The sequence below is a fragment of the Dermacentor variabilis genome, chromosome 9, assembly GCF_050947875.1.
Source record: "Dermacentor variabilis isolate Ectoservices chromosome 9, ASM5094787v1, whole genome shotgun sequence".
In the NCBI taxonomy this organism is placed as follows: domain Eukaryota; kingdom Metazoa; phylum Arthropoda; class Arachnida; order Ixodida; family Ixodidae; genus Dermacentor; species Dermacentor variabilis.
In genome coordinates this window covers 148,151,458-148,177,026 of record NC_134576.1, presented here as the reverse complement: position 1 = coordinate 148,177,026, position 25,569 = coordinate 148,151,458, and the positions used below count along the sequence as shown (strand labels likewise).

Genomic DNA, 25,569 nt, shown 5'->3' with positions numbered 1-25,569 from the left:
CTAACATTGTATAATCAGGGTAATTATATTAACAGAACTCACTGCACTTGTTTGTTTGCTTAACTCTACTACTTTGTAACCACTTCCCTCTTTAATTCTATATGACTCTGAGGGTATTTTAAATAAAAAGATAAAATTATAAAATGAAGAGTGACCGCCACAGTTGCATTCATCACGAAGTATCATTTCCTGAATATTGAGCTGAGCGCGTTTGATCGTTCTAAAATTCTTTGTATTCTCATGTAACAAATTATTCAACAATAATTATTCAATAACAAATTATTCCATTCAATGTTATGAGGGAGCATGTGGTACCTGGCGGTAATGCCCACCTGATTTGCAAAGAGCAGATGACAGAGTTTCTGCATTAGCAAGCCTGCTACATTGTTTCTGTTCTGGCCGTCATGGCTACAATGACTAGAAAGGAAACAACTCGGGACTCAACATGTTACTCCTCTGTCATAAAACGCGCTTAAATGCAAGTAAGCTCGTGTGTAAAATTTTAGCATTCCCGCTCGGTATGATACAAAACTGCAGACTTGCTTTCTTGATAGGGCTCATACCCGTCTATCTGGTGAACTTGCAAACATTTCATAGTTCAAGAGAAATTATTGTCACTATATATATGGTGACCATTGAGTTTCTTATGGCTTGGCGTGGGCAGCTTGCAGACCAATAATCTCTCTTTTGTCCGTCTTCCTGAAAAGAGAAATGATGAAGCCATGACGAACATGGAAACAAAAAATGTTGAAACAAAAGTTACTCCAATAAATGAACAAATCACGGTTCTAGTTGGTGTTCAGAAACATACCTTGCGAGTGTTTTGGCCCTTGATGTTACTGCAACTGATGACACATTTACTGTTGACTTGTACGCCCAGAGACAATAGAGTCCAAACAAGAAGTGTGAGCAGCGTTTTGGAGGCTGGAGTCGAAAGAAAAAAGACCCTCAGTTACCGGAAGCGTGAGCGAGCTTGTGATCCATGTACGGCTAAAAACAGTACACAAAGCGTTCTATTTCTTTCAATAGTGTCTTTGTGTCATCATCATCATCATCAGCCTGGTTAAGCCCACTGCAGGGCAAAGGCCTCTCCCATACTTCAACAACCCCGGTCATGTACTAATTGTGGTCATGCCGTCCCTGCAAACTTCTTAATCTCATCCGCCCACCTAACTTTCTGCCGCCCCCTGCTACGCTTCCCTTCCCTTGGGATCCAGTCCGTAACCCTTAATGACCATCGGTTATCTTCCCTCCTCATTACATGTCCTGCCCATGCCCATTTCTTTTTCTTGATTTCAACTAAGATGTCATTAACTCGCGTTTGTTCCCTCACCCAATCTGCTCTTTTCTTATCCCTTAACGTTACACCTATCATTCTTCTTTCCATAGCTCGTTGTGTCGTCCTCAATTTGAGTAGAACCCTTTTCGTAAGCCTCCAGGTTTCTGCCCCGTAGGTGAGTACTGGTAAGACACAGCTATTATATACTTTTCTCTTGAGGGATAACGGCAACCTGCTGTTCATGATTTGGGAATGCCTGCCAAACGCACTCCAGCCCATTCTTATTCTTCTGATTATTTCCGTCTCATGATCCGGATCCGCCGTCACTACCTGCCCTAAGTAGATGTATTCCCTTACGACTTCCAGTGCCTCGCTGCCTATTGTAAATTGCTGTTCTCTCCCGAGACTGTTAAGCATTACTTTAGTTTTCTGCATATTAATTTTTAGACCCACTCTTCTGCTTTGCCTCTCCAGGTCAGTGAGCATGCTTTGCAATTGGTCCCCTGAGTTACTAAGCAAAGCAATATCATCAGCGAATCGCAAGTTACTAAGGTATTCTCCATTAACTTTTATCCCCAATTCTTCCCAATCCAGGTCTCTGAATACCTCCTGTAAACACGCTGTGAATAGCATTGGAGATATCGTATCTCCCTGCCTGACGCCTTATTTTATTGGGATTTTGTTGCTTGCTTTATGGAGGACTACGGTGGCTGTGGAGCCGCTATATATATCTTTCAGTATTTTTACATACGGCTCGTCTACACCCTGATTCCGTAATGCCTCCATGACTGCTGAGGTTTCGACAGAATCAATCGCTTTCTCGTAATCAATGAAAGCTATATATAAGGGTTGGTTATATTCCGCACATTCCTCTATCACCTGATTGATAGTGTGAATATGATCTATTGTTGAATAGCCTTTACGGAATCCTGCCTGGTCCTTTGCTTGACAGAAGTCTAAGGTGTTCCTGATTCTACTTGCGATTACCTTAGTAAATAGTTTGTTGGCAACGGACAGTAAGCTCATCGGTCTATAATTTTTCAAGTCTTTGGCGTCCCCTTTCTTATGGATTAGGATTATGTTAGCGTTCTTCCAAGATTCCGGTACGCTCGAGGTCATGAGGCATTGCGTATACAGGGTGGCCAGTTTCTCTAGAGCAATCTGCCCACCATCCTTCAACAAATCTGCTGTTACCTGATCCTCCCCAGCTGCCTTCCCCCTTTGCATATCTCCCAAGGCTTTCTTTACTTCTTCCGGCGTTACCTTTGGGATTTCGAATTCCTTTAGACTATTTTCTCTTCCATTATCGTCTTGGGTGCCACTGGTACTGTATAAATCTCTATAGAACTCCTCAGCCACTTGAACTATCTCATCCATATTAGTAATGATATTGCCGGCTTTGTCTCTTAACGCATACATCTGATTCTTGCCAATTCCTAGTTTCTTCTTCACTGTTTTTAGGCTTCCTCCGCTCCTGAGAGCATGTTCAATTCTTTGTGTGGACTGTGCTTAATGAAGCCTCGATTAGATTGCAGTTTCTTCTGCCAGATACTAAGTAATAAACAGAGTCATTTTACTATGTCTTAAGTGCAATTAATCTAACTGTATCACCGGAAGTACGTTTGCCACTAATGTGCAGTGAATTTATCGCGGTTTATAATTTATGCAGAAACAGCCAAACTATTTATCATTTATACTGTGCCCCGTGTTGGGAATTTTAGCAATGTGACAAAATAACAAGAGCCTCGTTCGAATTGTCTCTGAAGAGCAATTTCTTTTTCTTTTCTACTTCTAAGAAATGACTACAGGAATCTGTTTTCTCGGCCTCACACGCAAAGAAATTCCAAGTTGAGAATGCGAAGCAATGAATTTTTACTCACCGGTACACACACCCAGAGGCTGCAAGGTTAATCCGCTTTGGCGGGTAGTCTCCGCTAAATCGTGCGGCCTCAGTTGCTCGCCACAGAAGTCAGAGCTACTCGTCATCAAGCCAAGCAGAAAGAAAGAAGACCAAGAGAACGTACGCATCACCATCGACGGGACCACCATAACACCAACCACGCAAGCACGTATCCTGGGTGTCATCTTCCAGAACAACGGCAAGGCTGGGGCGTCGTTCGACAAAATCAAAGTTTCAACAGAACAAATTTCGAACATGATCAAAAGAGTCACAAACAGACAAAGGGGATTGAAGGAGGACGATGTACTGACGCTTGTCCAGGCCTTCTTGACGTCGTGCATCGTTTACGCGGCGCCGTACCTCAAGTTACTGAAAAAAGACAGGGACCAGTTGAACGTCATTATACGAAAGACAACCAAGATGGCGCTGGGCATTCCGAAGCATTCTTCGACCTACAAGCTTCTCGGCATGGCCAAGCACAACGTCGTCGAAGAGTTAATAGAAGCCCATCTGTCCAATCAAAGAGTTCGACTCAGTCAGACGTCGGCGGGACGTCGCGTTCTTGCCAAGTTGGGCTGGCAAGAGGCAAAGCGGAAGGAAACGGGGCCGTTACCCAGGTTGTGGGCGCATAAAATCCACAGTAAGCCACTGCCTAGAAACATGAGGTCGGGTCGTAACGACGGCCGCAGAGCGGCTCGTATAGCGGCCTTGACGGAGACTTTGGGTCAAATAGTAGAAGAGGAAGAGGGGGTCACTCTCTTCACAGACGCTTCGTTACCCAAGTTTTCATCGAAAGCAACGCTGGCAGTTACGACGCGGGACGTGCTCGTAACCTGCGCCTCCATCAAGACGTCTTTTCCAGAGGTTGCAATAGAGGCCGCGATAGCGCTAGCACTCGCGCAGCCCAAGGTGGGAAGAATTGTCACCGACTCGCAAAAGGCGTTTAACAACTACAGAAAGGGGTGGGTGTCTCTTGGGCACTAGATATTCTCAAAAGTAAACGCGACGTACCTAAAAGGAAAGTTGAGTTAATATGGACACCGGCTCACTCTGGGCTGGAGGGCAACGAACTTGCCCACCAGTTCGCCCGAGAGATGGAACACCGGGTTGAGGAAGGTGAGCCACAGTCCATATTTAGTTACAGAGACATTACGAACCATTATAAGACGGAGAGGCGCCGTTACCCCGATCCTCACAAATCGCTTAGCAGAGAACAGCAAGCGATCTACAGGCAAATACAAGCAGGATACTTCCCGCACCCTTGCCTTCAAAACAAGATGTACCCGGAAAGGTACGAAGAGGATTGTAACTTCTGCAAAACTCAGTTAGGCACGCTCCAACACGTCATTGGAGTATGCGATTTCATCAAGGCGATCCCCCAACCTCTTACCTGCCCCGCTACCCTACCCCCTCCCTTATCCACCCTTACCGAGCGATGGGAGACCTTGCTAACCAGCACCGCCCTGGAAGACCAGCTCGTCCTGATCTCCAGGGGCCAGGCGGCTAGGGAAGCATATAGGTCCCGTGAACAGGGAACCACTTCCATCGACGGCGTCTAAGAGGATGTCGAGCTCGGCTCAATAAAGTTGTTTCTCTCTCTCTCTCTCTCTCTCTCTCTCTCCAAGTAGGCTGTGCTTGGTTCCAGCGATGAATTTTCACACTAGCTAGCACGTTTTTTTTTAAATAACTAGCACACGTAATTATGCGGTCAGACGCGGAAGATCACTAATGATGGAAGCCGTGCAGCCGTTATATCAGTGAAACGCCACAGCTCATAAATTCGCCGTCTATAAACACGTTCTATTGGTGGCGGCTATCGAATGTGGGACGAATAAACAGGCTGAGATATTATTGTTATCTAATTAAAACGAACTTGCGTGGTGCTGCTCAAAGGAAACTTCCACCCCGTTCACAAATATTACCGCCGTACAATTCGAATTGATAAACGCCACGGACTGCAATCGATACCAATGGGCTGCTGCGTATCACACGTCAGTGAGGTCTCAAAACCTTTATTCAATAAAAGCACGTATGTTAATAACGTGAGTCCAATAAAACAATGATCTGCTTATTCTGAAAAACAGTCACAAGTGAAGTATGTTTGTCGGTTATTATATGTACATTTACAGACCAAATATTATAGGATGGACGGATGGATCAATATTATGAGCGTCCCCTTCGGAACAGGGAAGTGGGTTGCGCCACCAAGCCCTTTTTATTATATTGCTTAATGTCCTACCTATATGATAGAAGAGAAAAAAAAGAAAAGAAAAAGCCCACGATGAATTCCCAGAACCAAACTTTCTGAGCCCCTATTGTGAAGTTTGTTTTTGTACGCCTCCGTTGTCTGTTGTTTCCCTACTTTTCTTGCACCAATCTTCCAATCGCCTCTTACTAATCTCTATTGCGGACATGTTTACTTTCGCCCTGCTCTAGCTGAATCCAAGGGTTTCAAGGAGGCCAATGATTCCTAAATCGACAGCTTAGCAGATATCTTCACATTCTAATACAACATGCTCCATCGTTTCCCTGGCTTTACCGCAGCAAGCACACGCTTCTTCCTGTATTTCGCTTTATAAGCGTGTGTTCTAAGGCATCCCGGTCTCGCTTCGAAAAGTAATGAGCTTCTCTTTGAGTTATCGTATGTTGTTTCTTTCCCGATTTCGTTTTTTTCCTCGCGGCAGGTTTATTTTCCATTGCCATCACCCATGACGGCATGCTATTCTGGCGCTACCTCGTAGCGGTCGTCGCCGCAGAGCGGCACTACGCTCCTCACGCTTTCGCCTACCTTCCTCCTCCGCCTCATGGCTCCGCTGCACCCTCCTCCTCCGCTTTTCTCCTCACGCTCCCTTCGCTAATGCAGTCTTTCATTCGCCGCTGCGCTACGCGTTCGCTCTTTCCTCCTTCGCTGTGCTCGTTCGCTCGGTTACGCGGAGGGCAGACGCGAAACGCAGGAAGCTTCGCTCTAAAGTTTTGCACCCTTTGGGGCGTATCTCGTCCCACAACAACAATCGTCATTTCTCTTAGTAGGATCTTGATGAGGGCTAGCTGGTTCACATTTATAACTGAGGTTAAACAGCGCGAATAAAACAAGGCCACGAGGAAACATCTGTCTTGTTTTTTTTTCTTTGAAACTGTGCTCGCTACTTTCTTGTTGAGAATGCTATGTCACGCTGTTAACGCGCATGCTGTTCATGACCTGGAAGTACCGGGCGCACAGTGTTAACGAAAGACAAACCCCAAATGATGGAAACCTTTTTGAAGAGTGCGTTCAAGGGCGTTTTTCGCAATGTGTTGGAACGGAACGAACAAAAAACGAAAAATAAAAGAAACTATTTTCGACGGGAACGAGACCGCAACCGAAATGTTATTTTGTTTCAGAGTGAAGCCAAAATAATTTACGGTTTTCGGTTCTAGGGGAAAGTAGGCGACCCAAAACAACCGACGTCAGGCAACGTCAGCATTAGCGCGTATCTCAGGCAGGGATAGCGCGAGCGATAGCCGGTCGAACGCTCCACTAACGTATACGCCTGTAGCTCGGTTGTACTAGTAGATCGGCAATATAGCAAAACCACGTGTTTGCGCGCAGTAGAGCTTATCGTTTCGTTATCTACGGGTACAACGCTCTGTTACCAAAGTTTCATGGTTTGTTTATGTTCGTTTAAGTTGGTGTTATCCGAACAGCGGTCTCGCAGTAGACTCGATGACATGCTGGTTCTTGCAGCACGTCATCGATCACGCTCGTTGCCTAGATTCAAGGCACTGAGCACGATCTCATAATTCACTTATTGAGAAAATACAATACTATGTTTTTATTATTACTTTGCTTCGAAAGTTTTTCTATGCAAACAAAAACCGCTAGAAGCCGTTACGGATCTTTTTTTTTTTTTTTCGTTCCGCAGCAGAACCGGAACGAAACAAACAATAACGAAAAACATTTCATTCCGACGCCCTGGTTCTTGGGTGTAAGGGTCGGGCCAATTTACACCCTTACTCCCCTGTAAGTGTCTAATGGCGTTTTTCACTGGTCGATCTGGAGCGGCCGCCGAAATCCTCGAGCGAGCGCTCGGGTTTCACAAATCCGAATCGGCCAGCGGAGCGCAAAAACGCTCCGCGGCGGATCACACAGGAAGTCTGCGTACACGTCGCACGAACCGGTTCCGAAAACCATGCCCTACTTCCGTTCTGTACGTTTCCACGGCAACCAAACTCGCCGTCCCCCGTGTGTAACTTGACCGTGGCAGTCGCATAGTCCGTCATTTCCATGTCGAGCCTGCAAGGATTGTGCATGGACAACGTGCATAGAAGTCTTCGTACAGCACCTGCGTCACTTCGTAATCGCTGTCGTCCGCGCTCTCATCGCTAAACGCGAGCGCTGCAGCAGCACCGAACGCAGCCATTTTGCGAAGCAACACAATGTTGTGCGTACAACCGGGTACCGATTTCGCTTGGAAACGGAAGTGACGCGAGCTATTTCCGCCCGAATCCGCGCCTCGGCGGTGGAGCAAGTGAGAGCGATCCGGCGCGGAGCGAGTTGATCCGAAACGACCAGTGGAACGCGCGAACCCGCTCCAGATCGACCAGTGAAATTCGGATTCGTTGCCACGGAGCAAGAAATTCTGCTCCGAATCGACCAGTGAAAAACGCCATAAGTATCTTGCAGTGTTCGAGGAACCGAAAGTGACGTCCCGACCTAAAGACGCTCTTGACGGGCCGCCGCCGCCGGGAAGCGGCAATCAAGCGCTTCCTGGACTGCAAGGACGGCGGGGCGATAGTTTGCGACGCCCCCTCCGGTGCTTGGTGAACAGCGCACGCGTACGCTGCTTTTGACTCGCGTGCGAACAGTTAAGAGCCAATTTGCCTCGCCCGCCTGGAGTAAGTGCTTCATCTGCGGTGTCGCCATTATGGCGCGCTTGTCGGGTTGATACCAATAAACGACGTTTCAACTGCCAACCTGGACACGAAAACGGGACGTTATACAAGGGTCGGCTTGAGCTAGCAAGTGAGTACTGTCTCGCCGATCAACTGCAAGCGACGACTGCGTGAACTGCATGGTAGAGTACGTGCGTTGTCGCTCTCATTTCAAATTCATTAATCTCAAACCCCACTTTTATCTGAATTCTGTACCGCCAGCAGTACTCAACGCGCCTTTACAGGCTCACAGACGTGAAAGAGCCAGTGCAGCGTTCAAATCATGGATTGCGCGAATGTAAACGTAAATGCAAGCAGTTATTCCGCCTCACGAGTCCTACCCACACTGTAGTCGAACTCTTACCAGGCAAGAGTGCTCGTCGACATATAGCAGGCCTGACCCAAAGGTTGGGAAACCAATTGAGTTGCGGGTACAGCAGAGTGCAAATATGCATGGGCGACATCGCCGACCACGTAACGTCGGCCGCACGTGAGAAGGAAGTCACGTACACGAGGTACGATGTACGTAAGCAGCGCTCACGAAAGGAATGGCGCAGCGCAATAGAGCAAGCGGGACTCCGAGACTGGCGACAGCAGCGGTTGTCGTCAGCCCCGCCCCTTTCGCAGATCATTGTTTCAGGGCCCTGCACAATACGGTGTTCAAAGTTTGCAGCTCTCAGCTGACAATAGAAGAGCTCTCAAGAAAAAAGAAAGGAATGCCAACTCGACGCTGGTGGTCGCGGAACGAACACGGCACTCGTGCATGCAAAACCGCGCCTGCTGTTTTATGTCTGTACTGACGAACTTCATTCGTTGCTTTACTTAGATCTTTGTGGCCTGACATCTAGCTGCTGCTTTGCTCTTACAGTCCCCTCCTCCCCGAAGAGGAAGAAATGACTGAAAGTTGCCCGTCTGCTCCAACACCTCTGTCCAGTCTACAGGCGTGATTTCACATCGATGGGTTCCACTGCACAAGCAGCGTAATGGCCGGACGCCCTAGCGCAGCCACCGGTCTTGCTGGTTAGGTGACGCCATCACATGTTTTTCTAGCAAGACATGTCTCTCAGCCGCCACTGCTGACTAGTTGATGTATACTGTCGGGCAGCGCTCCAAAAACGACGGCGCCGCAGGCAGCACACTGGATCCATAGCTTGCTGGTCAGGTGTTCGGTCAAGCCCAGGCCGCCGCCGGAAGCAAACTAATTCCGGCCGACGGCTAGGGGGGAGGTAGATGGCAAAAGGGGGAGCTGCCTCTCACCCCGATCACCCATACTCCCCGACGGGTGCAAATAAAATGGCTGTGGCTTAGCTAAGGTTAAGCCCAGGATGCGAAGCATACTAGCCTTTATTTTAGTTGTTGAACCACTGTTTAGCCTGATGAACTGCTGTTGCTTGGCTATATTTGGCTCGGCTAGACGAAGAAACAACTCATGCAGGCGAGCGCACGAGCTGAGACCCGGCTATGTAGCTACGCGGCCGCAAGCGAACGCACGAGTTGAGCCTCCGCTTTTGCAGCTGTTATGACGTCATATGGTAGCTACGCGGCCGCGCGCGGCGCAGCAAGGAAGAGCGTGGTTGTGCGGCTAGTATGCTTCGTATAAAAGTGATTTCTCTCTCTCAGTCTTGCGCGCTTGAACGACCTGCCACGGAGTGCGCAAGCCTTAGGCACCGCTGCACTTAGCCAGTGTTAGGATCGGCCTGCAGGGGTAGTGCTCTACAAAACTATCTCAGCCCGCTGCAGGTGCTTCGATCGATCCGCGGTGGTGGCACCCTTCAGAGAACGAGCGAGGACGACAGCGCTGGCCGACCATGAACTTCCTTCGGAGACCTGCGGACTACGGCAGCGTTAATCCACCATGCGCCTCGTTCGGAGAATGGGCGACGGCAGCAGAGCGGGCCACGTTTGGCGCCCCGTGTATTGTTGGTTGATTTGCCGGGTCTTCATGGTTTCTCTGCAGTAAGAAGAGCTTCCCTAACAAAAGAGTGCTTTGCGGTACGTGGGCCCTAGGATTCGTCACCGTCTGCTGACACTCGTGGCGGCTACAGGAGCAAGCCAGCTCTGGAATTTAGAGGCGCCGGCTGGGGTCAGGCGGGACCACCTGGCTACGAGGACGCGCTCAACTCGGGTTCTGGGAATCCAAAGTGCGTACGTGTGTGTGTGAGCCCTCCTCCAAAAATGCGGGTCAACTTCGATGACGTTTGACGCTACGAATTGGTGTTGAACTGCCGTTTCCCTCCCCTAGGGATCTAGGGAGAACGGAGTGTTTATAAGGAAAGGTGGGATTATAATCAGAACTACTCATTAGTACAAAAATAGAAGTAGAAGGAGTAAACCGCTGGAGAGGAAAGAGGAAGCCACGAAGTTGGTGGAATAAGGAAATTAGAGTGGCCATCGAACAACGACGGTTGGCATCTCGGGAACACAGAGAAGCAAAGAGGGCGTAGTTATCTGAAAAGGAAATAGGCCAAAAATGGGAATATTATCGACAAAAGAAACAAGTGCAGGTCCTCGTCCAGGCTAAAATAAAGCAGTCCTCTGACCGCTGGCTGGCTGAAGTTCGCGATGCAACTAATAAAGGGAGGTCAAAAAAATTCTGGAACCATATAAGCTGGCTGGGTAAAGCGAATCACAGAAAGCAGGAACAGATTCACGATGCCGAAGGAAATTGTTTAGAGGGAGATGACGCTGGGAACTACATCGGTTCAGTTATAGCAGAGTCATTTAGTAAAGACGATTGGGTAATCGCCCCAAATGAGGGAGCAACACAGAATAGCATAATAGAAAACAGCTTAGAACTGACCAATCTTAACTGGAAAAAGGTGGAAGCAAATGTTCCAAAATGCACGTCCGCGGGTATAGACGAAATTCTAATCAAGTTAATTAATGAACTTGGCCCAAGAAGCAAGGAAACGCTGATAAAAGCATTGGAGGCAGTCATAACAAATAAGCAAATTCCGCACAGCTGGAAACAGAGTAAAATGAATTTGATTTATAAAGGGAAAGGTGATAAGAAGAACATAAAATCCTTCCGACCAATTACGATAACATCAGTTATATATAGGCTGGCGATGCAGGCGGTGAAATTAAAAATGCAGTCATGGGTAGAAAGCAATAGAATACTCGGAGAACTTCAGAACGGGTTCAGAAGTGGTAGGCGCTAAGATGATAGCCTGTTCGTGTTTACCCAGTGCATAGAAGTAGCTAAGGCGGAAAATAGACCTCTGTATTTAGCCTTCCTGGACATAAGCGGTGCATGCGACAATGTGAACAGGGAACTCCTGTGGAACATATTAAAAGACGAAGGTATCGGTCATGAGGTCCATTGATTGTCTACAGGAAATATATCGAGAAAATAACGTTGAAATAACATGGGAAGGAATTAGGAGTACGACAACTGTCGAGGTACACAAAGGATTAAGGCAAGGTTGTCCTCTATCACCGCTGCTGTTCATGCTTTATATGACAAGTATGGAAAGAAGGTTACAACGAAGCAATCTAGGGTATAATCTGTCGTAGAGATTAGGCGGAAAGGTTGTTCAGCAACGACTACCGGGTTTAATGTATGCGGACGATATTGTACTGTTAGCAGAGAGCCAGGAAGGTTTGCAAACTCTGGTTAATTACTGTGGAGACGAAGGAGACAGTTTAGGTTTCAGTTTTAGTGCAGCTAAGTCCGGTGGGATGTTTTTCAACGATACAACTGATCAGGAGCTTACAATACAAGGCCATGAAATACCCAGAGTGGCCGAATACAAATATCTCGGGGTATGGATAAACAAAGGGCAGATGTACACGGAAAAGCACGAACAGTCTCTCATAGCAAAAGGGCGAAGAGATGCCGGGATAATGAAGCATAGGGCATTGTGGGGGTACAATAGGTATGAGGTACTGAGAGGTATTTGGAAGGGAGTAATGGTGCCGGGGCTTACTTTCGGGAATGCGGTCCTGTGTTTAAGGGCAAAGGTTCAGTCGAGACTAGAAGTAAATCAGAGAGCTGTGGAAAGATTAGCACTAGGTGCCCACGGCAAAACCACAAAGGAAGCAGTACAGAGGGATATGGGCTGGGCATCGTTCGAAGCACGGGAAGCTCAGAGTAAAATCCTATACGAAAAACGTCTGAGGAAATTGGATGATAACAGGTGGGCAGCTAAGGTGTTTAAATACCTATACAGAAAGAGCGTTGACTCACAATGGCGGAAAAGAACTAGGAAGCTAACCAGTAAGTATGCCAGACACGAGGACGAAGAAAGACAGAGCATTAAACGACAGTTTAAAAACACGGAAGGTAAAAATCTGATAAATTCAATGGAAAAGAAGCATAGTGTTGAACTATATCGAGACTGGAAACAGCAGATCAGGAAGGAAGCGTTTTATGATAACTCAAGATGCAGTGCCGTTCTCTTGGAAGCTAGGTCAGGATGTCTTAGAACGCGGAGCTATAAAAAGAAATTTAACGAAGGAGAAGGCATGTACTGTGTGTGGTAAATCTGCAGAAACAATAGAACACCTTATACTAAAATGTGATGGTATCAATCCCGATGTCGATGCGGCCACAGTCACGCTTCCTGAGCCCCTAGGGTTCAGAGATAATAATAGTCATGTAAATAAATATGCGGTGGAACTTAGCAAAAGGCGAGTGGAGGATTGGTGGCACAAAAGCAGAGAGGTGACATAAGGTTAAAAGGGTAGGAAGACGCATTTAAAGAAAATCGAGACTTTTAATAACACACAGCACAGGTAAATAAAAAGGCAAAATAGAAAACCTGGGCATGGTGGCAACGGCCATCCCCCCGTTTCAAAGGGGGGACGCTCCATCCATCCATACCTCGCACTTGAGGGCGCGAGATGGAGCACCGATCGCGGGCTCACCCTCGCACTCGTAGATACAGCATAGGGCGCGCGGAGACAATTTTATCGCCCTTCGTCTTTATGCGGAACCTCACGGCGACGGCAGAAATGCGCCTGGGGTGTCCATGTAGTTGCTATCGCAATAGATGAGTTATCGTATTTGGGGTGCGAGGAAAGCGGTGCGCCCACTTGGGCCTTTTCGACAGTGTCACGGTCTTGTTAGCAGGGTTTGTCGTCTTATCATTAGTGATTATAAAATTCACATTTGTGCACATGCATGTTCCTCACTGGAAATTTTTGAAAATCTACGTATTTTATTGTCTTCGTGTGCGCTGTAATTTGCAGTAACATCAGCAAGCCCAGTGTCGAACCTTGTAAGCGCGGCATATAGACGACAGAGGACACAGCGTGTTCACATTATGAGCGTGTCGAATTGAGATCGGCGTGCATGCCCAGCTATGTGTCACTTGCATAATCCCCAGTGCGTTACGCGGGTCCAAGCATCAATATAGTAAAACTACCCCGCATTGGGTGTTTAAGGTAATAAAATGAAATGAAAAATTCCGGCAATGTCCCTGCCGTCTGCACTCGGGATCAGGTAACGTAGAACGGTGTTTTTAAACCTTGGTCAGCACTGTGGATGTATTAAGATTCCACCCTGTGAAAGTGGTTGTTCAGCGACGCCGTTGCCGACGTTAGACAAGCACAACCGACGCTAAACAAGCACCCCAACTGACCTTAGATGACGTCACATAGGCACCACCACCACCACAAGCGGCGACGTCACGCGCACGTGTGCGACAGTGAAGCGTACATCTTCATCCTTCTAGGCCTTCGGCCTAGCGCAAGTGCTTTACTGAACTAAATGATTGTTTAAAAGTGAATCGAGTCAGAAAATGCGCGAAGTACGACTTACACACCAGCTGCAGACATGACAGCTTTGGATTGTAATACGGCTATACGAGAAAACATAATTCTGTTACTCGGGAAGTGAAGGACAAAGATATTTTCCAGCTTCCGTTTGAGGTCTTTCTGGGTGGCCGCGGCCGCTAGGTGGCGGGAGTGTTCTTGGACAAAAAACAAATATGAGGTTTTACGTGCCATAACCCCGGTTTCATTATGAGGCACGCCGTAGCGGTAGACTAATTTTGACCACCTGGGGTTCTTTAACGTGCACTTAAATCGAAGTATATGTGTTTTCGCATTTAGCCTCCATCGGAATGTGCGACCTTCTGCTTATCTGCCCAACACCATATCCACTAAGAAAGCACAGCGGGTGTTCTTCGACAGTGTTTGCTATATTGTCAATAACGGTCGCAGCACACGCTGTGTGACAGGTGCAGCAGGCACCAGTGACAGACACATTGTGTGCACCTGTTCGTGAGGCTCGCACGAGCGTATGTGGAAGCGCAGCGTACATCGGCATTCTTCGAGGCACTTAGTGCGAATGCGTTAGTGAACTAATTGAATGTCTCGAAGTAAAATGCCAGCACCTGCAGTAACACGTCAGGCGAACAGCCAGGCTAACATATTCGGCATATCATTAAACTTGTATCTCTCTCTCTCTCTCTCTCTCTCTCTCTCTCTCTCTCTCTCTCTCTCTCTCTAAGTAAAATGCGTCAGAAAATTCGTAAAATACGACTTACACCCTGCGGACATGATAGAGTTGGATTGCCGTTCGAATATACAAGAAAACATAACTCTGTTACACGGAAACTCAAACAGAAACCCTTTTCCAACTGCCGTTTTAGGTCTGCCTAAGTGGCCATGGCCACTAGGTGGCGGTAATGTTTGGGTAAGTGCCCCACGAAAAATCCCTACGGACTATAGGCTTTCGCTGCAAAAAAAAAGAAAGAAAAGAAAAAGAATTGTGGGTGTTTATGGGTGAAAACGACGATATGATTATGGGGCACGTCCTAGTGGGGCACTCCGGATCAATTTCGACCACCTGGGGTTCTTTAACTTGCACCAACTGGGCGGTATACACACGGGCGTTCTCGCATTTCGCCCCCATCGAAATGTAGCCGCTGCGGCCGGGACTCGATCCCACACCCTCGGGCAGAGCAGCGCCACACCATAGCCACTACGCCACCACCGTGGGTCGGTGTGTATTGTTTACTAGACGAACCTTTCAAGGCGAAAGCATGCGTGAGGCCACGGCTCATGAGGACAATGGTTTCATGGCTGCAATTCAATCTGTGAAGTGCGCAACCTTTGTCGAAAGTATCGAAGCGACTCCGCCAGCAGCAAGATTTCAGGCGGTCACTGTGGCAAGGCTCATAGCACGGCTGTCGCCAAGTACGCTCAAGGGTGACTGGCATTGTCCATTCCATGACTCCCCCCGTGATCCCAAAGCATTATCTGGAACACCAGCGTATTCCGTAGCACACTTGGGGAATCATTCTCTCGGAAGTGGCGGCATACGGTCTACAGATACAAATATATGCACTTACCTGGTTAAATTCAAACATTGCAATGCACTCTCCGAAGTAATCAGTTACTTCACTTAAATCAGTTAAAGGTAATGGTAGAGCATTTAATTATGACGCAATTTGTGACACCCACAACAGAGAATAACGTATCGCCGAAAAAATAAAAACTCCATTTGCCTATCTCACTGCTTTTAACATTTACTTGAAGCTATCGCTCAAAGACCGGACCGACAAATGCTGCCGCAATGAATATCGCCGAGTCCTGCGTCTATTTTCATTATAACGGACGAGTCTTCCGATCAGGCAGAGAGTCCCGTGAAAAAAAAAAGTTAGTGACCTTTCACTTCGTGAACGCGGGTGACGTGCAAGCATGTGGGTGCTATAGCGCACACGACTCTATCGGCCCTCGGTGCGCCTAGACGCCTGCACTGTCCGCATCGCAGATCGTATTCAAGACAGGGGTCGCCCGGCTGCGCCATACGCAGCAGCCGCCGTAGTAGAACGCCTCGTTGTGAACATTCGCTTACTACCTAAATTACTTAGCATGGTGTGACCGCGCACAAGCAAACATACGAACACTTCACGCTTGATGACCGCGGACACTCGCTGTTAGAACGCTGGCGTAAGGAAACGCGGCAGCAGCAGCGAGCGAAGTGACCTTCGTGCTGTATATCGCTTCAACGAAAACTGAGCGGTGAGAACACAATGCACGCAAAGCTACGAGCCATCGGCCCACATAGACTGTGCCCCCCGAAGCAGGTCTATTTCAAAGTAAAGCCTGCGCAACCGAAGCACAACGCTCCCCCGTTCCACGGTGACATGCGCGCGACGGAATACGGCGCGCTTCCTCGCCTTGTGCATGCGAGATTGAGCCGCCATCGTCGGCTCACCATCGCACGCTTTCACTCGCAGACACAGCGTACGGCGCGCGAGGACGATGTTACCACGAGGCGAACCCAGTACGTATGCATCGCAAAAACCTGTAGCAAATGCTAGAGGAGGTCCATCCAGTGAGCGTCCACCTACCTTCCTCCTCCGCGACGTTTCGCCTCGTTTCTACATTCCCACTTCGGTCATCGGCACCTGCACATTCCTCTAGGTGGCAGTACTTTGCCGCCAATGTTTCTACTGATGGCGTCGTGTTGCACTAGGCTCCGCGTCTAAACGCACAATTCAGGCCTTTTGATGCGATTGTGAAGTGTCCCGACCCATGAATGTGGCCTGCTGGGAGGTGGACTGCTGGGAGGTGGACCACCAACACCGATCCATTTTCAAGAAGGGAGACAAAGAGGCATGCTCGGTTGTCTGGACTGACTGACTACGTTGACCTCAAACACAAGCTGCAAATTCTGATACAGTCAAAGATGGCGAACTATAATGTTCGCCTGTTTTTCTCTCTAAAAGCGGAGGGTAAATCTGCAGCGGAGAAGTTCTGGCGATATGTCCAGTCCTTGGATTGGACTGATAGATGCTTTGTTGAGCTTCGAAGCAGGGACACCGGAGAACCAATTACGGAGCTTGAAAAGCATCTCACCTCCCACCTGCGCCGCTTATATGGCCAAGAAGAGGGAAGCAAGGCCGCAGCTGGAGGAGAGTCGTCCCATGTGCCTGAACACGAGACCTTTCCAGGGGAGGTTTCAGACGAGGGTTTGGGTTTGCGAGGGCAAGCTGGTGGAGGTGAAATTGATCGTGCATTGAAACATGTCACTGCCCGCGCAGCAGCTAGACTGGACGGCCTGCCAGCAGGAGTAATGAGACGAAAAAGCAGCTTAATGGACTGTTCACCGAGATCATTGAAGGTTCGCCAATCCAAAGGGAGTGACAGCTCGGCTGTGTTGTTTTCATACCGAAGAAAGGAGGCCAAGTTGATCTTATTGAAGAAGACTGCCCACTAACAGTTACCTGTGTGCTTTACAGGCTGTTTGCAGGAGAGAGAGAGATGCAAATGAGAGAAAGGCAGGGAGGTTGTTTCCGGGAATCTTAAATTAGTGGATAAGCAGGTGGGCAGAGGCAAAGCACCTGCATACGGAAATGCAGAATGGTTTCCGTCCAGGTCGACGGCTGGAGGACAAGTTGTGCTTAGTGCGTGTGTGGCCATTGCCAAGACAGAGCAGCGCTCCCTCCTATGCTGCTTTCTAGATGTAGAAAAGGCATATGACAATGTACCACACACTGCACTTCTAGACTGCCTCTGCAATGGAAATCCCGGCTATTTTACTATCCATAGTGCAGCGCCTGTACATTGTCATTACTCACTTTGGGGGTGTACTATCCGCATCTGTCAAGGTTACGAGGGGACTACTAGAGGGATGCCTTTTATCCCCTCTGTTAAATATTCTGCATGTGGCCAACCTCGAGCGCGAACTTCTCAGTAGTGGTCTCGGTTTCCAGCTGAAGCTTAGTACAAAGGGCGTGGATGAGAGGTGTGGATTACGTGGTCTCGCCTTTGCTGACAATATTGTGTTGATGGCAGAGTGCCCTCAGGACCTACAGGCTTTCATTAACATCTGTCGGGCAGATATAACTCGTCTTGAGCTGCGCTTTAACTGCAAAAAAAATATAAAAATCTGCAATAATCTCCTTGAGGGCCCAGGCATGGATGCGGGGCGATATAAGGCTAGGAGACGAGGTTCTGACCGTGTGCTCGACATACCGCTCCTTGGGAGTACAAATATTAAGTGAACCGGAGCCACCAAGAGGACATCCTCCGCCAGAAGGCACTTCGGGCGCAGTGCCTCCTTCGTCGCGTATGTCTGTGGGGATGCAATCGGTTTGTGATGGTTCGCGACCTATGGAAAATCGCTAACGTATACCGGCGCTGACGTTCGCAAACGCTGCGCACTGCCTCTCGGCGCCCACGCGTGAGTGGCTGGAGCAGCGCCAGCGAGAGGTTGGTCGGATAGCTCTCGGCTGCCATGGTGCGCTGGCCGACGAGGCTATACAGGGCGACTTAGGCTGGTCGAGCTTCGAGGCTCGGGAGGCGGTCAGCGAAATCGCACATGCCGTGGCCGCCTGCTCGACATGACATGCCTCGGGAGCGGTGGGCGCGGCGTGTATTTGATTACTTGACAGCGACATGCATGCGCACACCGTGGGTGAGGCGCTTACACCGCATAGAAAGTAAATACGGCCTGTTTCGCTCCCCTATCGGTGCAAACTCATCGTCGGATTGGGTAAAACGGGCGCGGGATGAAGAAAAAACACGTTGGATGAGAAATATGGCAGCGACGTCGACGTTGGCTGTGTACCGTTGTCATAAGAACACTATTGGCATGGTGCACCTACATGACAATTCCCTTGGGAGCAGGTTGCTCTTTGAAGCAAGAGCCAGTGCACTCCGTATACGCTTGCGCGCCTTCGAAGCATAAACAATGACGCGAGTGACGTGCGGTGTCGGGCGTGCGGAAAGGAGGGCGAAAACGCTGAACATGTGGTGCCACGGTGCGACGGCATTGGGCCATCTGTCGCGCAGGGTTTACCCCTGGAGGCTGCCCTTGGCCAGACTAGTGGAGAGGACGGTGCATGCGGTGTAGACAGAGCCGCAGTCGCGGAGCCGAAGAGGCGCCTCGAATGCTGGCGAGCGGCACTTGCGGACGGGCACCGACGACTGCCCATCAGTGTTCTCGCCTTTTCTTTTTCCTTTTGGCGTTCTCTTCCCTTTTTCCTACCTGCGCTTGCTTTGCTCTAACAGGTAGGCAGTAGAACGTCATCCTGGCTTGGGCGTGGTTGCCACGTCCACCCGACACAATGGGTTGGCCACAACAACATCATCATCATCATCAAGCGCGCTCCTTCGTACTTTTCCCGGCGCGTGATTCTCTTCACCTCCAGGCGCCTTCCTCCATCGCTTCCTTCGCGGCTTCAAACATATATTCGCCGGCTTGAAAAGGTGGCCAGTTAAGCTTGCGCGCAAAAAAAATGGAAATAAAGCAAGGTCACTGTAAATAGCACTTCAGCCCACTAACAACAAACGCGAGGAATAAGAAGGATAGACGACAAACAGCAAGGAACTCGAACAGGAGCGTGCAGCTATACGCATGCGAGTTCCAGCAAGACGATCCGGGCCGCATCGCAGCCGCCTATGCATCGCGTACGGTAGCGCTCAGACAGCGTCACGTGCAGGCTGTCTGCGCCGTCCAGTCACGAAGTGCTGGTACACGGAGGTCGTGCGACTAGTTCGTTCTGTCCTTTTTTGTATCTGCGTGCTTTATACAGCCGACAAGACTTCGCTCGCCATAGCGCAAGTCACTGTACAACCGTCACGGCAACGCGGGTCTGACAGGACGTGACCCATTTTCGTTCGCTGACTGCCGTCAAAGTTCGAAACGACTGCATCTGAGCAACGTACAATTCGTAGACAAAGCAGCGATTGTTGGGAGAGGACCGAGATGACTTGCCCAACTAACATGAACTGTGATTACAGCTATAGCACTAAGAATGTAATGACGATCGGTACTGGCCACGGTGAGTCAGTCAGGTCGCAAGGCAGATTTCAACACCACGAAGCCAAGGTTACTGCGGGGCCATAGTGGGAGAAGCTTACATTGTGTTCAGTCACGTTGTATATATTTTCGTACACGACTTGTGTTTCTTTGTTCTGCCCAATGGTGACAAGAAAACAAATTGTAGACATTAAACTTTTAGAATGCGCACAAAGCGTCCCCCCACCCCTACCGTCTTGCATTTCTCTTCGAAAGAGTGTACAGCTCTGAGATAAAGCTACGTAGTTTTGACCCGTTCATCGGTAGTCCGTCGTAATTCGTCAGTGATGTGCACAGAATAAGAAAGGCGCTTCAGGACACCCTGCTATACGCGCCTTCTGACGAACTTGTTTCTCGAAATTTTTCCGGCCGGACAAGGTTTCTTGCCGGGGCAGAGCCAGCCGTATGGCGCTGTTCATCTCGCAGCAGCACAAACAAGCTGCAATGCTTGCGCGAGCATACAGGCCGCCTCTTGACAGAATCGGCGTAAAACTTCAAACGCCGCTGGCCTGGAGACTAACTTCCCCACACAACGAATGGAAAAACAAGGTCGGCATCTCCGGCTGCGCGCATTCGACATTTTCGGCGCATAATTACCCCGCCCATCTAAGCGGATGGCTAAGCTTTCTCGGCTTCTCTGCCGAGCGCCTCACGGCTACACAGCACGCGTGGTGAGGTTGCAACGCGCGTCAGCATTTGCGCGCTGTGAAAGAGAAGCCCTTGAATAGAAACGGACGTCTACCCATCTGGCTTTTTTTTTTTTTCATCGCACAAAGAAAGAAAGAAAAACTCAAGGGCGTACGAGCCGTACCATGGCACCGCCACTTGAGCTAGCCTCAACGCGTCGCATGTGGGAGATGGATGTTTTAAATGCAGGCTGTTCGCTGCGCGTACTCGATGGTAGTGCCGTGCAGCATAGCTGTGTGCCGGTGCACTGCACTGACTCGCAGCGCATACATTTTTACGACGCCGCGTCGTCTGCTCTCGACGTGACAGCAAAGTGCTTCGATGGGCAAATGCTTCCAACAGGAAGAAATGCCGTGCAGTAAGGGCAGCGCCGTACAAACGCGATACCGCTTTATTCCCCAAGCTATACGGTCGGCGTCAGCATGCCTTCGAGCTCCCACGCGTTTGCACCGATTTCACACCGAGACACGACGACTAAACCACGCGAAGGCTCCACCCCTCCTACATGCAAGATACATCGTGCTGCCATGTCCATGTGTAGCACTGGAGCTGCACTTAATTTTTCATTCTCGAAGCCAAAACCACCTTTCTCTGTGACAAGTCACGCCTGCCCTTGGAAGCGCGAGTGTCTTCTCTGCGTGCGCCCGAAACTGCGCGTGGCCACGCAAATTTGCCCACTCATACGTACACGCAGATCACGCTGATATGCGACCGGCTTCATCTAACACGCCGCCCTGTCAGTGCGTAAACACACAGAAGTGAACATCTCTGTAGCGCAAGCCCTATTGCAGGGACATCTCCACCTGAACACTACTACATCTTGGCAATGAACGAGACGTGTGCTCGGACACGGCGTGCTAGAAGGTTGCGAACCGTCATTTATTTTCACAGCGCACTTGTAGGCATCTCATTCCCATATAATGTAACGCGAAAACAACTTCATCGTCCCCTAACGATTACAAGTTCTGTTAATGGCGGAGAAAGAAAGGAGGGGGTACACCAAAAGACTTCTGAGGCGTGGCACCAGCAAGAAGCTTCTCGGAATGCCTCGTGATCTATGAAGGGGCGCGGTAAGGGCCAGAAGAATTAAACGATGTCGCGCAAGTTTGGAATCGTTTCTGTAAACCTTCAATTCCTTTCCGAGAAAGAAGAAACAATGCATGCAGAACTGCAATGTTGACAGGAGCGCGTGCGTCTTGCAGTTGCAGGCACACTAGTTGTCACCTGTAGAAGCCTCGCGTGAGCACAGATTTTTTGTCTAATCCTGTTTGGTCGCCTGTGTGCATATGCTGGTGGCGTTATGTTTGGAGTTAAGGTCTTAAAAGGTAAGATTAACGCTACGAAATGCGTCCCTGGTGGCTATGTTTTCCCACGCGCTTGTCAAGCTGAAATACACGCGCCGGTCTTCTGCGTTTGCACGTAGCGCATTGCCGCTGAAAAGGTGAGATGCGGCGGGAGCACGAAAGAAGGTCAGCGCCGTGCCGCCGCGGCCACACGAAAATCAGGCGAGCGGCAAGCCAGCACGTCGCGTTCGCCAGGGCCGCCCGACCCGCCGCGGGGCGCGAGCGTTCTCTGAAGTCGCGGAAAACACCGGAGTATTCTCGCGTTGATATTGCGTTTACTTCGCTTTTAAGACCATCACAGAAGGAGCGAACAGGAATTCATAAAATGGTGTAGATCCAGCTGCCCTGGAAAGCTTGAACGACGCTGTCCTTGTCATTGGAGAACGTGTCCTGCAGGACCGACGTGAAATGCCGAGGTGATTTCTCGGCAATGAAAAATCGGGCAGCTTCGCGCGTCACTCCGCGCCCACCTTGCCGCTCCACTGAGCGCTGGCGCCTGTGTGGCGCGAAACTGTGCGCCCGAAACGCACAGCACTGCGGCATCTTAGAAGCGAAACCACGGCCTTGCCGTCGGTGACCTCGAAAGACCTGCCCGGTCTGCAGCGAGCGACACAGAAGCCCGGCATCAGAGGTAGAAACTATGCAGAGCCCGAAACGTGAAAGTAAGCGACACCTCGCACCGACAGCTCGTGAGAAGGACCTGGCAGTCCTGCCAGAACGGTCGAACAACAAAAGCAACGATGCCGCGCGTCTGCTCGCTTCCCTATTTGAGAGCACCGCGAATGCTCCGTTACTCGCCTGGCATGGCGCGAACTGAGGCACCCACAAACGCGGCAATACGCTCGATTTATTCGTCGGCCGAAACCTAGTAGATGAACGCACATGCGCCCGGGACCGCGTAGCTATAGGCTTCGTATGGCGTAAAACGGGCTCCCCTGCAGCTACCGACTTGACATCAGCAAAACAATGCGTGAGCTCAGCTGTGTTAGTTTTTTGCTTATCCGACAAGCTCAGGTCGCGCATCGCGTTGTAACCTCGGTGCTAAATGTGCCGTTCGTGCCATATACACACTGTAAAATAAATTACACCCTTACAAGTGAGTGGAAATCTGTCTGCAACTCACACCCTTTAATACACCCGCGTAATGAAGGGCGAAAATTACTACACAGCGTAGCAAGCAGTGCGCAGGTAACTACATTTCTCCAACTCGCCCACGTTGTAGCATTTCGCCGGCACAGGCTCTAGAAACACAGCGGCAAAGAACAAAATGCTACAGAAATTCGGAACATCGTCTGCTAATTGCGTAAGCATTCTTAGGCTCGGCTGCTGTACTTCGCTTTTGATTACTAATTTAGCTAGCCTATGCCTGTCTACTCATCGCTACCAGTAAACTAATATTATAACCACTAACTTTTATCACGGTTATGTGTGTTAATTTGACCAATTATGCACTTATATTGCAGATATAAGGCGTCACGGGCGGACAAATTTTGCTGGAGTACTCGCCAAAGAATGCTTACGCTTTAAAAAGCATAACTTGGCTCCTAAATAGCGCCACACAGATACTACTAGAACAGCGAATATATTTGTTTTCGCTCCTGCCTAGTCTCACGTATGCGAACTTCCACGCTCAGCGAGTGAACAAGCGCATGCTTGCCACAAAGAACGGGCGGACGGGAATGCTTCTGTGAGAGGGGCGTTCCACGAACAGCGCACGCCGCGTCGCACGCACGGAAGCCCCCACGCCGGTCCTCGTTGGATTCACCAAGCGACATCCGGGAGACCACCTGGTAACGCCGCCCATGACTGTGGTGCAACAGTTTGCGCGGCACTGCATAGCCGTGACCACCAAACAGAACAATGACTCGGGAGATGGCGTGGTGCTCCCGCATAACGGCCGAGGGGACTCAGAGCTCAAGATCGCCCGGGAGACCTACGAATTCAGCCTATGTAACTCGCATTCAGCTGCTGCCAGCAAAGCAGCACAGAAAGAAGGCGTGAATGCGGCGCGCGTTTTCTAGCATCCCGTGTTCCAGTTCAGTGCAGTAAACGGCAAAAAAAAAATCGTTCACCGGCTCCTGATGCGTCTGCGCACACGTAGTTGACGCTCGCAGACCACTTGACTATAGTGCACTGGACTACGTATATACTCCGGACGTCTGAATATCATGAGCGCCCACATGAAAAGTAGGACGCATATTGCGAGAGGATTACATTTTTGTCTCCTGTTCGCGGTTTCTTTTCAGGGCAATAACAATGCCCTGTGCGCATCCGCTGTGGGACAGTCCTATTTGGGCGGTATGTGGACCACCAGCGCAATTAAGCAGATCGTCACGGTCGCGCGAACCTTTCATCAAACTCGGACTCCGTCGTTGTTAGCTCTGCAAGGTGGGTAGCTGGTCATATTTATAGGCCGCGCGACTAACGCGGCTGTGTGGTGCCGAAGTACAAGTTGGAACACACTCCTTTAAGCGCGATCTGCGTCATTTTTATAAGTCAATTTCTTCTAGCAAACGCCCGTTGATGACTCTGCGCCTTCCGCGCTGTTTGTGTGCTTCTGCTAGAAGCTTACCTGGGTTGCAGGTAAGGCGTCCAGAAGGCGTTGAAGAATCGTCCTCCCCTCTCCCTGCTGGAAGTGTGCTCCTTTTCAGACTCACGCTCGGAAGAGTCTCCCTCTCTCTCGAAAGCTCGCGATGTGTGGGCTGTGCACAGAAGGAGAATGCACCCGGCCAAAAGCCACGCTACTTGGTTCCGGCAACGAGCCATGTTCGCGATCCGGACGACGCGGTGACGATCTCTCATCTGGCGCGCCGCCGACCGAGCGGCCGCTTTTCAACTGCCGAGGGGGAGAGGGTGTCGGTAGCCAAGGTCGCGCGCGCGAAACTTCCAGAAGCGGCGGCGCGGTTCTTCCAGCAACGCCGCGCCACGCTCTCCTCGTGATCTTCGCTCGCCGCATCATCGTCGTCGTGGCTGCCGGCCAGAGGCCAATGACGCGGCCCGGACGTCTCAGGAAGTCGGGCTGTCTGTCAGTCAGTCGAGGGCCCACGTACGAAGCGATTACAGGACTTGAGGTCACGCCTGACCTGTTGTGTAAGCATGACGTCATCTGCGGCTGCAGTAACGTGCCACGTCACGGCGGACATGCAGTGCGCTCCCTCGGTTGCGACGCGCGAAGGCGCGTTTGCGAACGCCGTATCGCATCGCACCGCCGCACTCTTTTTTTTTTTTTTATGCGCGCATTGACCCTGGTTTAACTCTCATTAACCCCCATTTTAACCCTCGCGAGGATTAATGCCTCTTGAATAGAATTAATTGATAGGAAAGACAGAGAGGTCGACCTGAGCCAGTGCGCTCTAGTCTGCTACTCTGCACTGGGGAAGAGGGAAGGGGAGTGAAAGTATTGGGATGGATGATGATGATAAGAGAAGTGGTGAGTGCTTATGTACATGAGACAGTTGTTTTGCTAGAGCCGCCTCAGGGCATACAGAGGTATGGAATGCGGGCGAATAAGCATCTTGATTAAATTAATGAAAAAAGATTTGCGGGTCTAATAAAGTGCAGGACGGATCGATAATGTGATCCCTGCGTCCGAGCAGTATACTATATAGGTTGTCACCAACGTGCTGCAGGAATTCGTGATGTGCGGCCTGCAACCTAAAGACAATAGTATTACGATATCATCGAGCGA

General features: G+C 49.8%; 1 protein-coding gene across 1 annotated transcript in view; it reads right to left on the bottom strand.

Moving 5' to 3' along the window:
* The window catches only part of LOC142557815 (transforming growth factor-beta-induced protein ig-h3-like), a 74,195-nt gene extending 49,496 nt beyond the window's left edge, over positions 1 to 24,699 (bottom strand). Inside the window, exon 1 of the mRNA XM_075669964.1 lies at positions 24,454 to 24,699. Coding sequence (XP_075526079.1) covers positions 24,454 to 24,683 — 230 coding nt within the window. The 5' untranslated portion in view covers positions 24,684 to 24,699. The remainder of the gene's footprint in view (positions 1 to 24,453) is intronic.
* Positions 24,700 to 25,569: the final 870 nt, after the last annotated feature.